The sequence below is a fragment of the Gymnoscopelus braueri genome, assembly GCF_963280865.1.
Source record: "Gymnoscopelus braueri genome assembly, chromosome: 10".
NCBI lineage: Eukaryota > Metazoa > Chordata > Actinopteri > Myctophiformes > Myctophidae > Gymnoscopelus > Gymnoscopelus braueri.
In genome coordinates this window covers 1,206,754-1,224,425 of record NC_137611.1, presented here as the reverse complement: position 1 = coordinate 1,224,425, position 17,672 = coordinate 1,206,754, and the positions used below count along the sequence as shown (strand labels likewise).

Below are 17,672 nucleotides of genomic sequence, written 5' to 3'. Positions count from 1 at the left end.
TCTTGACAAATCGTGGGAAATGTGTGCAAGTCTTTGAATACATATATACAGAATATGTTTTAAAGCAAACATTTTTAACGATGATCTGTGCTTCTTGGGGGGGGGGTCCCTGGAACAACATATTTTGAGATGGGGGTCCGCGGCCAAATACATATCATTTTGGGGGTCCTTGACATGGAAAAGTTGGAGCATCACTGATATAGCAACATACTGTTAGGATTTAGAAAACATTTTTAGATATGTATTTGGCCGTGGACCCCCATCTCAAAATGTGTTGTTCCAGGGACCCCCCCCCCCCCCCTGAAGCAAAGATTTGAGTTACAAATGTTCGCTTTAAAATATATATTTTCAAAGATTTGCACAAAGGTTCACGATTAAAAAAAAACAATAGCAGATCTACAAGCACTATTTTTGAATAGCCAGAGAAATGTCAGAATGACTCAGATGTGTTCCTGTACTGAATGACTGTTACTGTTTGATTCTTACTGCTGTTTGACAGTAAAGGTTTATTATCTTATCTTACAGCCGGCAACTTGAAGATGGAGACATGATCAACATTGATGTGACTGTAAGTAGAGCCGTCACCACCATGACACTTTACTGTATGTAGAGCCGTCACCACCATGACACTTTACTGTAAGTAGAGCCGTCACCACCATGACACTTTACTGTAAGTAGAGCCGTCACCACCATGACACTTTACTGTAAGTAGAGCCGTCACCACCATGACACTTTACTGTAAGTAGAGCTGTCACCACCATGACACTTTACTGTAAGTAGAGTCGTCACCACCATGACACTTTACTGTAAGTAGAGCTGTCACCACCATGACACTTTACTGTAAGTAGAGCCGTCACCACCATGACACTTTACTGTAAGTAGAGCCCTCACCACCATGACACTTTACTGTAAGTAGAGCCCTCACCACCATGACACTTTACTGTAAGTAGAGCCCTCACCACCATGACACTTTACTGTAAGTAGAGCCGTCACCACCATGACACTTTACTGTAAGTAGAGCCCTCACCACCATGACACTTTACTGTAAGTAGAGCCCTCACCACCATGACACTTTACTGTAAGTAGAGCCGTCACCACCATGACACTTTACTGTAAGTAGAGCCGTCACCACCATGACACTCTACTGTAAGTAGAGCCCTCACCACCATGACACTTTACTGTAAGTAGAGCCCTCACCACCATGACACTCTACTGTAAGTAGAGCCGTCGCCACCATGACACTTTACTGTAAGTAGAGCCGTCGCCACCATGACACTTTACTGTAAGTAGAGCCGTCACCACCATGACACTTTACTGTAAGTAGAGCCGTCACCACCATGACACTTTACTGTAAGTAGAGCCCTCACCACCATGACACTTTACTGTAAGTAGAGCCCTCACCACCATGACACTTTACTGTAAGTAGAGCCGTCACCACCATGACACTTTACTGTAAGTAGAGCCGTCACCACCATGACACTTTACTGTAATAGTAGAGCCCTCACCACCATGACACTTTACTGTAAGTAGAGCCCTCACCACCATGACACTTTACTGTAAGTAGAGCCGTCACCACCATGACACTTTACTGTAAGTAGAGCCCTCACCACCATGACACTTTACTGTAAGTAGAGCCGTCACCACCATGACACTTTACTGTAAGTAGAGCCGTCACCACCATGACACTTTACTGTAATAGTAGAGCCCTCACCACCATGACACTTTACTGTAAGTAGAGCCCTCACCACCATGACACTTTACTGTAAGTAGAGCCGTCACCACCATGACACTTTACTGTAAGTAGAGCCGTCACCACCATGACACTTTACTGTAAGTAGAGCCGTCACCACCATGACACTTTACTGTAAGTAGAGCCGTCACCACCATGACACTTTACTGTAAGTAGAGCCCTCACCACCATGACACTTTACTGTAAGTAGAGCCCTCACCACCGTGACACTTTACTGTAAGTAGAGCCCTCACCACCATGACACTTTACTGTAAGTAGAGCCGTCACCACCGTGACACTTTACTGTAAGTAGAGCCGTCACCACCATGACACTTTACTGTAAGTAGAGCCGTCACCACCATGACACTTTACTGTAAGTAGAGCCGTCACCACCATGACACTTTACTGTAAGTAGAGCCGTCACCACCATGACACTTTACTGTAAGTAGAGCCCTCACCACCATGACACTTTACTGTAAGTAGAGCCGTCACCACCATGACACTTTACTGTAAGTAGAGCCGTCACCACCATGACACTTTACTGTAAGTAGAGCCCTCACCACCATGACACTTTACTGTAAGTAGAGCCGTCACCACCATGACACTTTACTGTAAGTAGAGCCGTCACCACCATGACACTTTACTGTAAGTAGAGCCGTCACCACCATGACACTTTACTGTAAGTAGAGCCGTCACCACCATGACACTTTACTGTAATAGTAGAGCCCTCACCACCATGACACTTTACTGTAAGTAGAGCCGTCACCACCATGACACTTTACTGTAAGTAGAGCCGTCACTACCATGACACTTTACTGTAAGTAGAGCCCTCACCACCATGACACTTTACTGTAAGTAGAGCCGTCACCACCATGACACTTTACTGTAATAGTAGAGCCCTCACCACCATGACACTTTACTGTAAGTAGAGCCCTCACCACCATGACACTTTACTGTAAGTAGAGCCGTCACCACCATGACACTTTACTGTAAGTAGAGCCGTCACCACCATGACACTTTACTGTAAGTAGAGCCGTCACCACCATGACACTTTACTGTAAGTAGAGCCGTCACCACCATGACACTTTACTGTAAGTAGAGCCGTCACCACCATGACACTTTACTGTAAGTAGAGCCCTCACCACCATGACACTTTACTGTAAGTAGAGCCGTCACCACCATGACACTTTACTGTAAGTAGAGCCCTCACCACCATGACACTTTACTGTAAGTAGAGCCGTCACCACCATGACACTTTACTGTAAGTAGAGCCCTCACCACCATGACACTTTACTGTAAGTAGAGCCGTCACCACCATGACACTTTACTGTAAGTAGAGCCGTCACCACCATGACACTTTACTGTAAGTAGAGCCGTCACCACCATGACACTTTACTGTAAGTAGAGCCGTCACCACCATGACACTTTACTGTAAGTAGAGCCGTCACCACCATGACACTTTACTGTAAGTAGAGCCCTCACCACCATGACACTCTACTTGACCATTAACTGTCATACAGATCATTGCCATTTAACTAGAGTTCTCAACGAGCCTGAAAATTAAGGCTCGGCCCTAACTGGGCCCGACTGGGCCGGCCCGAGGCTCGGCCCGAACCCGACTATTACCATCAGGTTAGGCCCGAAAGCCCGGAAAAACCCGAGGGAAAAAAAATATGATTAAAAATATATATTTTTTAATAATATATATTTTTAAATTCTTTTCTGAAATCTGAATGAGATGGCGCTGATGGCGCTGCATGACTGGCGTTAACTTACACTGTGCTGATTTAACTGAAGTTAAATCCTTGTCTTGTTCACACACCTAGTCTGTCTGTCTGTGCGTGTGTGCAATGAATGAATGCACGCATCGATTCGCATCGTCTACATTTCACTGCCTCTCTCGACCGAGTTCCCCCCCCCCCCCCGACTGACTGAATGACTGTCTGAGACCGACTCGAGACTGTTGTTATTAGCTTAAGCTTACACGTGTTGGGTGAAAAATATAGTTTTATAAGTTCACGGGGACCGACGGAGATGCGTGCGGTACTGAACTAAACGCGGGTGGGTAACATTGTATTGTGAAAATCAGAGAGCACTGTTTCCGCCACTTGTGTAACTTAACACAGCACGCCGGCATAGAGCACGCCGGTCCGTTATCTTAACTCACAAAAACACATTGAACATCCTGTTAAACCTTCAAATTAAAACCGTCTGACAATGTCAACAACGACACATGGTAGGCTACTGCGTGTATGCGCGTTCTCGCGCGTGGCTACTGGCTATATATGGAAAGCTCGCTCCTGCGTTCTTCACTTGATTTCTGCACGAACCTGACCAGTGACCAGTCTGACCACTGAATGTACCGCTATTGTTGAAGGCTGCTATCTTTTTCAACACACTTTTAAATTGAGTGACTGTCTGTAAATCCTTTTGGCTATTGTTCTAACATACTTAACGCCTCACCTCATGTCATGAGTGCAGTCGTCTTGTCGTAGGCTATCATCATTTTGGGACAAATAAAGGCTTTGAATCTTTGTTCTGTTCTTCCTATTTCATGATTATTGATTGACCATTATTAGGCTATTTATCAAATATCACACAGCAAACGATACTTTAACTACGTAATGCAACACTTTATTAAAAATATAGGTGAGCAGCAGGAGACAGCAGTGCACTTGTCTTGTAAATAAAAGATATGGGCTACCAGTAAACTAAACTTAACTAAATAAACACGCACAAAAATATATAAACTGAATAAACTTTAAAACAAAATAACAGAAACCGCGTTTCTTGTTGTGCTTTAAAAAAAAGTAGCAGCAATAAATAAACTGAATAAGAAATAAAATAGCAGAAACCGAGTGTCTGGTTGTGTAACTGTTTAAACAGCAGCAATAAAGTCAAACAGTGAATATAAATACATTTAAAAAATGACAGAAACCGCGTTTCTGGTTGTGCTTTAAAAAACGTAGCAGCAATAAACAAACTGAATAAGAAACAAAGTAAATAGCACTTCAAACTTAACAATTACACATTTAAATAAAGGGAATATAGGCTACGTAGATAAAATAAATGTAACGCAATAAAAGCACACTACACACAGACTTCACAAACCGATCTTTGACCAGAGTCTACATCTAAACACCGTGGGCATGGAGGAACAGAAGTGCATCCACGGTGTCAGGTTTGAGGCGTGTTCTCCTCTCCTCAATAGTGCGTCCTGCCACACTGAACACTCTCTGCTGCTGCTGCTGCTGCTGCTCGCTGGCACACAGAGAACCTGTCTTGCCAACTCAGCAAGCTTTGGATATGTTCTGCTGTTAGATTTCCACCAGCCCAGCACATCATGGTCATCGGTCATTGTTGGCCTCTGACGAACATAGCTCTCCACCTCATCATCTCCTTCATCATTATCTTCATCATCTTCATCATCTTCATCTGTCCCAAAGACATTCTCCCACTCTGCTCTTTTAGGAACGGGTCCAGCAGCAGCAGCAGCATCTTCATCTTCTGTATCTTCTCGGCCCTCCTCCCCCTCTTCTCCAATTTCAACCCGCACCGCTGGTGCTGCAGCTGCTGCCACACGCATCTTCACCAAATCGTGCCCTAGTGCCCTTTGATTCATGTCCAGCATGCGCAGCTGATTACATTTTGGCGACAGAAATGTTGCAGCCTTGTGGAGATTTGCTAATGTTATTTGTGTCTCCATCCACTGCGCATGGCGCTGGCGCACAAAAACCTGCTGTGGCGCGTCTTGTGCGTTTTGCTGGCAGTGACGCTTAAGTGGTTCTGTCCAGGGACAGACGAGGTGAAGTGTGGGACACAAATATGCTTTTTAATTGTGTATTACACATAATTATATAACCTTTATATAAAAAATATATATATAAAGAAAACGACAGGACTAAAAGTATAATAGCCTAGTAAGTATCATAGTAGAGTATGGTAACAACAATAACTACAATAAACAAAGCCTACCTTACGAGGGCCTTCGCTGCGGTCACTGTTTCAGCGATGTCAGGGGCATGTTGAATGAGCGCAGCATCACTGTCCAGGCCATGTTTCAGCACTGTATTTAGGACGTGATCCTGGCAATCAAGTCTCTCGTAGTCCTGAAGGGCTTTAATCATGTTTGATCCCTGATCAGTGACCCATACAATGCTTTTTAGTGACAGTGGATCGAACCCAAATTTTGTCACCAGGAGCTTCTTGATGTTGTCTCCCGTTCTCTTCAGCTCCACTGGAAACATCACTGTGGCCAGATTTTTTCCTACTAACTCAAAATCGTCACAGAGTGGCATGTGATCGCTAGATAGCTGAGCTTTCGATAATCATCCGTCCACATGTCCGTCGTCATTCCCACTGTCCCTCTGTTTTTTAGGTGGTGCTTAACCTGCGCTGTGAAGGCCTCTCTCTTCTGCTCAGCCAAGGCCCTACAGTGTGTGGCTATAATGTTTGGGCATGGTAAAACAGAGCTCGCAGGTACTTTACCATGAGCGGCCCCGACGTTGATCAGCTCTTGGGCTAATTGTATAAACCCTTCGCCTTCCACAACATAGAATGGCCTGATGTCCTTGGCGCAAAAATGTACACATTTGTTAGTCACTGCCTGCTTTACCCTCAGAGGGACACTTAAAGCACTCTTTGTCACAAATGTGGCCATTAACTGCTGCTGGCCAGAGCCAGAGGGGCCCTGTCCTGTAGATCTTGGGCAAGCTGTGACGTGACGGTTCATAGTGGATGTCCCCGTCCTCTTGCTATCGTAGGATAGTAACGTTTTACAGTTATTACACTGTAAAGCCAATACCTTGTCCACGACCAACTTGAAACTTTTCCATACTGGTGCCTTCCCTCCCTCCTTGGTAGTCAGAGAATATTCACCTGTTGCGATTTTTTTCCTTTATTGCATTAACCCATTGAGACCTGAGGCCGATTCTAAAAACGCCTTCTAAAACCTAACCATAGTTTTCTGAAAACGTTCAAATTCTTACTAAAAATAAAAAATAAAAAATGATGTTACTATATTATAGCAACAACTAATGAGACACAGAGGTGGCATCCGGATTGAAAGGTATAACAACGTATAGGTAGCAACAGTTACACTCTGTTGTCTCTGAGTCTCTGACCTGTTGTTAACCCATAGTACACGCCCCCTCGCATCATACCCTGCCACTGTCTGATTTATGACCCTGTTAAGAACCGATCTGCAAGTTGTGAACGTGTTAGATTGTGATGCATTGTAGACCTCAGTGGGCTTGTAGATTTAATGTCTATTGCGCAACACCAGCCTGCAACTAAGTATATATCAGCAGGGTGCCAGGGATGATCTAAACATCTGATAACAAAGCAGCATGCATTGACCGTTCTTCTCTATCGCTCGCTCTACTCTCTCTCTGTCTGCTGCACAGTGCTGCAGTATAGTGACTGAAAGTAAACGCCAGTCAATCAGCGCCGTCAGCGCCATCTTCATAATAGATAAATACACATTCAGACAGAACAGAATTTAAAAAATATATATATTTAATATAAAATAAAATAAAAACAATTATTATTATTTTTTTCCATCAAGGTGGGCCCGAGGCTCGGCTCGGGCCCACTAATTAGCGGCCGACTAATTAGCATACTTTTGAGGTCCGGCTCGGCCCGAAAACGTCGGGTCGGGTCGGGTTGGGTCGGGTAGAATTTGAGACCTCTACCATTAACACATTGCCTGCCATTGACAACAAAATGAATCACAAGAGGGCGCTCTAACACAACCTAGGAATGATCCCTCCACTCTGAGAGAAGGAATGGATGGATGTGACGTCATCCCTAAAAATGTCCCTTCCGTCCATCCACTCCTATGTTAGATCTGTAGAAAAACACATTTAGCTCCATTTCTTCTTTTTTGTGTGAAAACAAGCCTTATTCAATGGGAGATAGCCAGTGTTGGGCAATATTACTTGGGAGAGTAATATGTTACTTATTACTTATTACTCCTTTGATAAGTAATAATATTATATTACTTATTACTTGGAATCAAGAGTAATATATTACGTATTACTTTATATTACTTTCCCTGCGCCCCCCCACAAAAGAAAAGACCTGTACAGTTTTTAGCCTTTTAGAACTGAATCCAATTTAATGGAACAATATAACAGTCAACAGTCTTTATCCTTTTAAGTATTTTGCTGCTGCAAATTCCATATTTGGAATTGGAACAATAATTATCCTTACAGGAACAACATCAATCTGAACTGCACACACTGGCTGCAGCCTCTCAAAAACTGAAACAATAAAGTAAACTTTTTGAACATTTCTTAACCTTTTCAACATATCTGACTTACACCAGTCAATATTAATTAGCCAAAGTGCAAGGGGGGGAGGAGAGAGGAGAGGAGATATAGAGCAGTGGTTCTCAAACATTTTCATGTCAAGGACCCCCAAATTGACACTTATTAGCCCGCGGACCCCCATTTCAAAAGATATGCCAGGGACCCCCATAAGAGAAGATTTTTTACGGCTCTAGCAGTGATTCTCAACCATTTTAATTTCAAGGACCCCCAGTTTGCATTAGGGCTACAGACCCCCATTTAATGGCATTTCTATTGATTGATTGATTGATTGAAAATTTTATTAGGCAAAAGAATGTAAAACAACACAGTTACATTTATAATGCTTTTGTCTAAAAGGTCCGGCCAAAAAAGTCCTTGCGGACTTGTTTCCGTTGGGGTCCTTGAGTTAATTTCATAGACATATATAGTAGCAACCAAACAGTTCAAAAATCAACATGAAAATACAGATAATACAGAAAAAATACCACTATGTACAAAAAAAAAAAAAAACTTGGACCGTAATTTATATTGTAAAATCTATGTCAATTTAACTCTCAGAGTTACAGACCCATAAGGGTCCATTTGGTGCCTAATCTATCATTTAGCTGGGGACCCCTTGGAACTCCCTCAAGGACCCCTGGGGGTCCCCGGACCCCACTTTGAGAACCAATGATATAGAGGAGAGAAGAGGAGAGGAGAGGAACACTGAGAGGAATACTGTTTCCTCTCCTCATCAGCAGTTCATTTCCCCGACCACCAGACAAGTGACGCAGGGGGACTTCTGAAAGGGCCATGCCCAAAATAGGTTGCTTTATTCGGATACAATGCGTGTCACTGCCCGCCCCTGCCGGTTCTCTGAATTTTTATTTTTAAATAGGCTCTGTCATGATTAATTGACCATATATATGAAGTTAAACAACTAAATTCTATCCGGACGATATCTTATAAGTAAATTTCGTGCCACAAAATAGAAGTTTGAGAGCTTTTTTAAGTTAAAAAACGGCTGAGAAATACATGACGCGCCGGTCGCATACGGGTCATGCGCTACGTCATAACTGTGCGCAGGCTGCGTGCTAAAAAGAACTGATCTGCAAGCTAAAAAGCATCTCTGTTGACGTAGGTTGATAGCTTGTAGATCTGCTCTATTTTTGCATGATGCAACAACTTGCCTCTACGAGAGACGGAGAGAGAGTACATATTAAATGAATGAATGAGCTAAAATAAATTACGCTCGTCATCAGTAACGAGTAACGAGGCCTTTTTTGTCAGAGTAATATGGTATAATATTACTCTTTTGGCAGAATAATACCTTATTTTACTCGTTACTGGGAAAAGTAATAAAATTACAGTAATATATTATTATTAATTCGTTACTGCCCAACACTGGCGATAGCAACAAAATGGCCGATTGTGGTAAAAAAAAATTGTTCCGGTGGATAGAGGAGACCTTCCTCTGGTTCCTCAGGTTCCTCTGGTTCCTCTGGTTCCTCTGGTTCCTCCGGTTCCTCTGGTTCCTCTGGTTCCTCCGGTTCCTCTGGTTCCTCTGGTTCCTCCGGTTCCTCTGGTTCCTCTGGTTCCTCTGGTTCCTCCGGTTCCTCTGGTTCCTCTGGTTCCGTAAATATGCAGTGAAACAATGTAAAACATACATACTGTGCTGAGGAAACCCAGGGTTCCTAAACATTTCAGGCCGTGAACCAGCAGCAGATGTATACTGTGCATGATGGACGTTAGTTAAGGTGCCAGAAAACACAATAAAAAGACAAAAGTCAGTGGGATTAAGGTGCAAAAAGTCAGTGCGTGTCGACCGTATAATCCACTTAAAGTAGACTGACACTGATATAGTCCACAAGCAGCTCTATCAGGAAGAGCAAGAAAAAAAGAGTCAAGTCATTTGTCCCTGAAATAATCCCTGGTATGTCCTTGGTATAATAATGGTATAATCTGGTATAATCCACAGGTAGGTCCAAGGAAGAGCTAAATCCAAGTCATTTGTCCCCGGTGTAATCCACAGGTACTATATATAGGTTCAAGGAAGAGCAAAGGCTGCCATCAGACTGCTGAACAAGGCTCATGCCTTGTTCAGCAGTCTGATGGCAGCCCGGTGAAAGCTGCTCCAGAACCTGGTGGTGGTGCTCTTGATGCTGCGGTAGGGCCCCTTGCCCGGTCGTGGTCGTTGTAGGGTTTTGAACATGTCGTGACTTGGGTGGTGTTTGTCCTTGATGATGCGCTGGGCTTTGACCACGCACCGCTTCTTCTACAGTTCCTGGACCGCTGGCAGCTCGCCTCCCATCATGCGCTCTGCTGATCGTAGTACTCGCTGTAGGCCCACAGTGGTGGAATGAACTTCCCACTGATGTTAGGACAGCAGAGTCACTGCCCATATTTCGCCGCAGGCTGAAAACTCACCTCTTCAGGAAACACTACCCTTCCTCTCTGCCTGGCCTACTTGTTGTTAACTAGTTGTACGAACGCTTGTTTTCTATTGTTGTATTGTTTATTGGATCTTGTTTAGTCGATACACTTATTTGTTTTAGCTCATGCTCATTTGATTTAGCTATTTTGTCTCATCTGTTTAAGGAAATAGGTAGCTGATATATTGCACTTTTACCTTAGCGCTAGGTATACTCTTGGTTGCTTGTTTTTGCAGATAATGCACTAAAGACTTCTGGTGATTAGTAGTTTTCGTTCCCTACCTATGTTGAATACACTTATTGTAAGTCGCTTTGGATAAAAGCGTCTGCTAAATGACTGTAATGTAATGTAATGTAATGTAGGCTGATCTTTTCTCAGGCGGTACAGTTCCCATACCAGGCTGTACGTATTTGACCATTCTGGCCAACGTTTGACCATTTTTCTTAATAGTTTTGTCTCATTTCAGTCTTATTGTTATCACACTGTATACTTACTGTATTGTTTGGTTTGTTTACTGTTGAGCGAGAAAACAATGTCGCTCACCGTCCTATAGGTCTATCTGGAGGGTTACCACGGCGACACGTCAGAAACCTTCCTGATTGGCCGGGTGGACGAGGCTGGGCGGAGCCTGGTGGAGACGGCCAGACGCTGTCGAGACGAAGCCATCGCCGCCTGTAGGCCTGGTGCCGCCGTGTGTGTTATAGGAAACACTGTGAGGTACACACCTAACACACACTGTACTGTATGCACACACACACACACACACTGTGTGTGTTATAGGAAACACTGTGAGGTACACACCTAACACACACTACTGTATGCGCACACACACACACACACACACACACACACACACACACACACACACACACACACACACTGTGTGTGTTATAGGAAACACTGTGAGGTACACACCTAACACACACTGTACTGTATGCACACACACACACACACACACACACACACACACACACACACACACACACACACACACACACACACACACACACACACTGTGTGTGTTATAGGAAACACTGTGAGGTACACACCTAACACACACTGTACTGTATGCACACACACACAGATGCACAGGGTGATTTTTTGGGTGGTCCCGCACACCTTTTTTTTTGGGGGGGGGGGGGCTCTTTAGAGTTATGTTACAGACATTCCACAGCATAAATGTATCATTGCATGTCTTACACTAATGGAGGCAAGATGTTATAACTTATTACACAGCTTGGTTGAAGGCTTGATTCTGATTGGTCAATCATCGGTTATTATTTCTTGATAATGACCGCTGTCTAATCAAAGACTCAGAGCACCTGTTCATATCAACCTGTCTAATCATAGACTCAGAGCACCTGTTCATATCAACCTGTCTAATCAAAGACTCAGAACACCTGTTCATATCAACCTGTCTAATCAAAGACTCAGAACACCTGTTCATATCAACCTGTCTAATCAAAGACTCAGAACACCTGCTCATATCAACCTGTCTAATCAAAGACTCAGAGCACCTGCTCATATAAACCTGTCTAATCAAAGACTCAGAGCACCTGCTCATATCAACCTGTCTAATCAAAGACTCAGAGCACCTGTTCATATCAACCTGTCTAATCAAAGACTCAGAGCACCTGCTCATATCAACCTGTCTAATCAAAGACTCAGAGCACCTGTTCATATCAACCTGTCTAATCATAGACTCAGAGCACCTGTTCATATCAACCTGTCTAATCAAAGACTCAGAGCACCTGCTCATATCAACCTGTCTAATCAAAGACTCAGAGCACCTGTTCATATCAACCTGTCTAATCAAAGACTCACCTGTTCATATCAACCTGTCTAATCAAAGACTCAGAGCACCTGCTCATATCAACCTGTCTAATCAAAGACTCAGAGCACCTGTTCATATCAACCTGTCTAATCAAAGACTCACCTGCTCATATCAACCTGTCTAATCAAAGACTCAGAGCACCTGCTCATATCAACCTGTCTAATCAAAGACTCAGAGCACCTGTTCATATCAACCTGTCTAATCAAAGACTCACCTGCTCATATCAACCTGTCTAATCAAAGACTCAGAGCACCTGCTCATATCAACCTGTCTAATCAAAGACTCAGAGCACCTGCTCATATCAACCTGTCTAATCAAAGACTCAGAGCACCTGTTCATATCAACCTGTCTAATCAAAGACTCAGAGCACCTGTTCATATCAACCTGTCTAATCAAAGACTCAGAACACCTGTTCATATCAACCTGTCTAATCAAAGACTCAGAGCACCTGTTCATATCAACCTGTCTAATCAAAGACTCAGAGCACCTGCTCATATCAACCTGTCTAATCAAAGACTCAGAACACCTGTTCATATCAACCTGTCTAATCAAAGACTCCCCGTTGTTACGCCACGATAAACAAGGAAGTGTAGTGGATCAAATAGAATCACTTGTCGGTTAATTTATCGTCTATATCGGGTCCCTGCTTCATCTCTCTCTCTCAGCTAAGGGGTCCCTGCTTCATCTCTCTCTCAGCTAAGGGGTCCCTGCTTCATCTCTCTCTCAGCTAAGGGGTCCCTGCTTCATCTCACTCAGCTAAGGGGTCCCTGCTTCATCTGTCTCTCAGCTAAGGGGTCCCTGCTTCATCTCTCTCTCAGCTAAGGGGTCCCTGCTTCATCTCTCTCTCAGCTAAGGGGTCCCTGCTTCATCTCTCTCTCAGCTAAGGGGTCCCTGCTTCATCTCTCTCTCTCAGCTAAGGGGTCCCTGCTTCATCTCTCTCTCTCAGCTAAGGGGTCCCTGCTTCATCTCTCTCTCAGCTAAGGGGTCCCTGCTTCATCTCTCTCTCAGCTAAGGGGTCCCTGCTTCATCTCTCTCTCTCAGCTAAGGGGTCCCTGCTTCATCTCTCTCTCAGCTAAGGGGTCCCTGCTTCATCTCTCTCTCAGCTAAGGGGTCCCTGCTTCATCTCTCTCTCAGCTAAGGGGTTCCTGCTTCATCTCTCTCTCAGCTAAGGGGTCCCTGCTTCATCTCTCTCCCTTATTTACTATCATATGAACATCATTAATTATAGTTATGTATCATATTGTGTCTCCAGTCAGATCGCTCAGGCCAGTGGTTTCCAGGTTTGTCCATATTTCATTGGACATGGAATCGGATCCTACTTCCACGGTCACCCTGAGATCTGGCACCATGGTGAGTTATAGATCTACTTTACTATATAGTATACTGTAGATCTACTATACTATAGTATACTGTACTTTACTATTTGCTATAGATCACTATGTTAGTAACAAACACTATATCAGAGGTGATATAACGTTGATGTAGAGGACACTATATTTACACTCTCACTCCAGAGGAACACATTACATACACTGACAGAGGGCAGAAACCTCTTATCTCTGTAACTTTTGTCTTAAATGAATCACCATTCTATGTCACACAAAAGTAGCAAAAGTAGCAGATCTACAAGCTCAAAACTGCGACGCGTTTTGAGCTTGTAGATCTGCTACTTTAGCTAGTTTTGAAGTGGAATCCTGATTTTTATTTGTTTTGCTATTTTTTTATTGGAATCCTGAAAAGTATCATTTTTATTTAATTTCAAATGCATTTAGTTATTCTCACACACAGCTCCGCCTCCAACACAGGCTGAGTGAGGCACACAAACTGACTTTAACTGTTCATACGATTGACTCAGGACTTATGTTCAATATGAGCGGCTGGTGTGAATACATGGACCACGGGTCCATTTGGTTCCATCTGTAACCTCACTGAGTTAAATTTAGATCGCGGGGGGGGGGGGGGGAGTGTTAAATATAGAGCTATTTAACACTTATTTGACCCTTACCTTTAATGTATTTGATGTCATATTATCTTATGTTTTCAGCCAATGAAAACGATGTGACCATGGAAGAAGGAATGGCCTTCACTATAGGTGAGATCTACAAGATGTGCTATTCACGCTATAAAAAGAAAATATGCATTTCATATTTTATTTCATGTTGTGCCTATGGGATAACCTGGGTTAATGTGGTTGAGGTCCCATTGCCTGTGAGTTCCTGAACGTGTTCCTACTGTTCGTTGGTTCTCTGGGCGTCCCCAGCAAAATGTGTTAATAAAGATTAATCATTTTAACCACTTTAACCTTTTTATACTTTGGGCTGTTCAAAAAATAGCAGATCTACAAGCTCATAGCGCGGCACCGAGTGCCGCGCTATGAGCTTGTAGATCTGCTATTTTTGAAAAACTGAAAGTTTGTGCAAATCTTTGAATATATATATATATATTTAAAAGCAAACATTTGTAACTAAAATCTTTGCTTCTGGGGGGGTCCCTGGAACAACATATTTTAACATGGGGGTCCCTGGAACAACATATTTTAACATGGGGGTCCCTGGAACAACATATTTTAACATGGGGGTCCGCGGCCAAATACACATCACTTTGGGGGTCCTTGACATGAGTCAGTTTGAGAACCACTGATTTAGATAGCATGTCGTTTAGACAACAGACCACGGGTTCATTTGTTGATCTGTTGTTGTGTTCTTCAGAGTGTGTAGTTACACAGAAGTACACTATGTATGAGTGTCTATTGCTTTTCAGAGCCCATTCTGATGGAGGGCTCTTCAGAGTTCAGAATCCTGAAGGACAAGTGGACAGCAGTGTCTGCAGATGATAAAAGGTACAGAATGACATCATTATTATTATTATCATTATAAATCTACACCTTATGTGTCAAACTGCACCTGATATCAGAACTTTAAGCACTAAACACAATCATTTGATTGTGTGTGTGTGTGTGTGTGTGTGTGTGTGTGTGTGTGTGTGTGTGTGTGTGTGTGTGTGTGTGTGTGTGTGTGTGTGTGTGTGTGTGTGTGTGTGTGTGTGTGTGTGTGTGTGTGTGTGTGTGTGTGTGTGTGTGTGTGTGTGTGCAGGTCAGCCCAGTTTGAACACACTGTGGTCATCACCTCTGATGGAGTGGACATCCTCACTAAACTACCAGAAGAAGAGATCAGTCCATAGAGTCCTCACTAAACTACCAGAAGAAGAGATCAGTCCATAACGTCTAAACTACCAGAAGAAGAGATCAGTCCATAACACAGTGGACATCCTCACTAAACTACCAGAAGAAGAGATCGGTCCATAACACAGTGGACATCCTCACTAAACTACCTGAGGAGGTCTACTGTCCTAACCCTGACCCTGTAGACAATCCAACAGGAGAGAACAATAGGGCATAGCGATGCCACAGATCGAAAGCCTGTTCATTTTTCCCATAGAGATTTCGGAAAATATTGATATGAATTATTTTAAGCCTATAACGAGCACTCTGGAGCCTGGAGGGTTGTCCTGTAGAGAGGGAGGTCAGGGGTCAACAATATTTATATAAGAAATGGGTTGCCCTCAGAGTGGCAAGAGTGAATACTTTTTTATTATTTAGTTTGGGCCGTCCAGCCTCCGTCAGCTGGATGGCCCAAACGTCCAGCCTTCAGCTGGATGGCCCAAACGTCCAGCCTCCTTCAGCTGGATGGCCCAAACGTCCAGCCTTCAGCTGGATGGCCCAAACGTCCAGCCTTCAGCTGGATGGCCCAAACGTCCAGCCTTCAGCTGGATGACCCAAACGTCCAGCCTTCAGCTGGATGGCCCAAACGTCCAGCCTTCAGCTGGATGACCCAAACGTCCAGCCTTCAGCTGGATGACCCAAACGTCCAGCCTCCGTCAGCTGGATGGCCCAAACGTCCAGCCTTCGTCAGCTGGATGGCCCAAACGTCCAGCCTTCAGCTGGATGACCCAAACGTCCAGCCTTCAGCTTGATGGCCCAAACGTCCAGCCTCCGTCAGCTGGATGGCCCAAACGTCCAGCCTTCGTCAGCTGGATGGCCCAAACGTCCAGCCTTCAGCTGGATGGCCCAAACGTCCAGCCTTCAGCTTGATGGCCCAAACGTCCAGCCTCCGTCAGCTGGATGGCCCAAACGTCCAGCCTTCGTCAGCTGGATGGCCCAAACGTGTGTCCATTTCAGAGACATGTAAGAAATAATAATAAAGTCAAGTCACTCTTGCCACCCTGAGCGTGACCCATTTAATGTAAACAAGGACATCGCTCCAGTGGAGGCGGTCAATTCTGGACTCTAATTCTGTTCTTTTGTGGATAATTGTTGTCACTGATTTCAGATCGGCATCTCAATCTATCTACATGTAACACACCGGTTGTATCATGGCCCTGACAGTGTGCTGCATGCGGTACTGATCTGTCTAGAGCTTTGTGAGATTATCTCTGGACCACAGACAGTAAAACGTATGGACAACGTTACGCCCACAGACTCTACAGACAGTAAAACGTATGGACAACGTTACGCCCACAGACTCTACAGACAGTAAAACGTATGGACAACGTTACGCCCACAGACTCTACAGACAGTAAAACGTATGGACAACGTTACGCCCACAGACTCTACAGAGCCTAAATGAAGCCTTTTTTTAACCATTTCAAATCCGCCATCTTTCTATATCCGATTGCACTCAAAGGAATGCTATTGGTTGGGACCCCAGCGGGGGGGGTGGGGGAATTAATGCTGTTGGTTGTGTCGCTTGTCAATCAAAGCATCACAAGGTAGCCACGCACGAAACATGTCTCCTCTAATGACATGTCCAGAATAGGGACGAGGGCTAAAGTCATTCTAAATGTGTCATTCTAAATAAGTACACAATAAACAATAAGAGTTGTACCATTTGGTTCATTCTAAGGGTTGTGTGTTCTCTCAGCATCCTGTCTGGGGAGGGACCAGCACCGCCAAGTCGTCTCCTTGCTAAACTAATGACCTAAGTTATTTTTTTAGGAAAATGATATGTTTGCCTATAAGTCGAGCTGACTTATAGGCAAACATATCATATCATGACACAAGGCCAGCTGGTAGAATGGCCCACATGTATCTTCTCCATGTATCTTCTACATGTATCTTCTCCATGTATCTTCTACATGTATCTTCTCCATGTATCTCCTAATAGAAAAGGATCATTCTGTTCCCTCCTCTGTTAGTATGATGTCCGTTCTCCCCAGTGTGACTTGGGCCAAAAAAGGACATTAAAAAAAAAAGTCTGGACTAAATCACTCGGGTTTAATGCTATTTAAATCTCTTATGTTACATAACTGACAGACAGTGTTATTTTTATGTTAATAGTCATAATTTGTTATAAACGTTTTGGGTGAAAAGATTGAGAAATATAATTTT

The 17,672-nt window shown here is 43.8% G+C and overlaps 1 protein-coding gene across 6 annotated transcripts in view; it reads left to right on the top strand.

Annotated features, from left to right (window-relative positions):
* metap1d (methionyl aminopeptidase type 1D (mitochondrial)) overlaps positions 1-17,242 on the top strand; it is a 26,156-nt gene extending 8,914 nt beyond the window's left edge. For 5 of the 6 annotated variants that reach the window (XM_080441197.1, XM_080441195.1, XM_080441199.1 and 2 more), the window contains 6 exons: positions 526-568; positions 11,006-11,169; positions 13,539-13,636; positions 14,331-14,378; positions 15,047-15,125; positions 15,379-17,242. In XM_080441197.1, coding sequence (XP_080297323.1) covers positions 526-568; positions 11,006-11,169; positions 13,539-13,636; positions 14,331-14,378; positions 15,047-15,125; positions 15,379-15,466 — 520 coding nt within the window. In that variant the 3' untranslated portion in view covers positions 15,467-17,242. The remainder of the gene's footprint in view (positions 1-525; positions 569-11,005; positions 11,170-13,538; positions 13,637-14,330; positions 14,379-15,046; positions 15,126-15,378) is intronic. The other variant, XM_080441196.1, reaches the window with a different exon arrangement.
* The last annotated feature ends 430 nt before the right edge of the window (positions 17,243-17,672 follow it).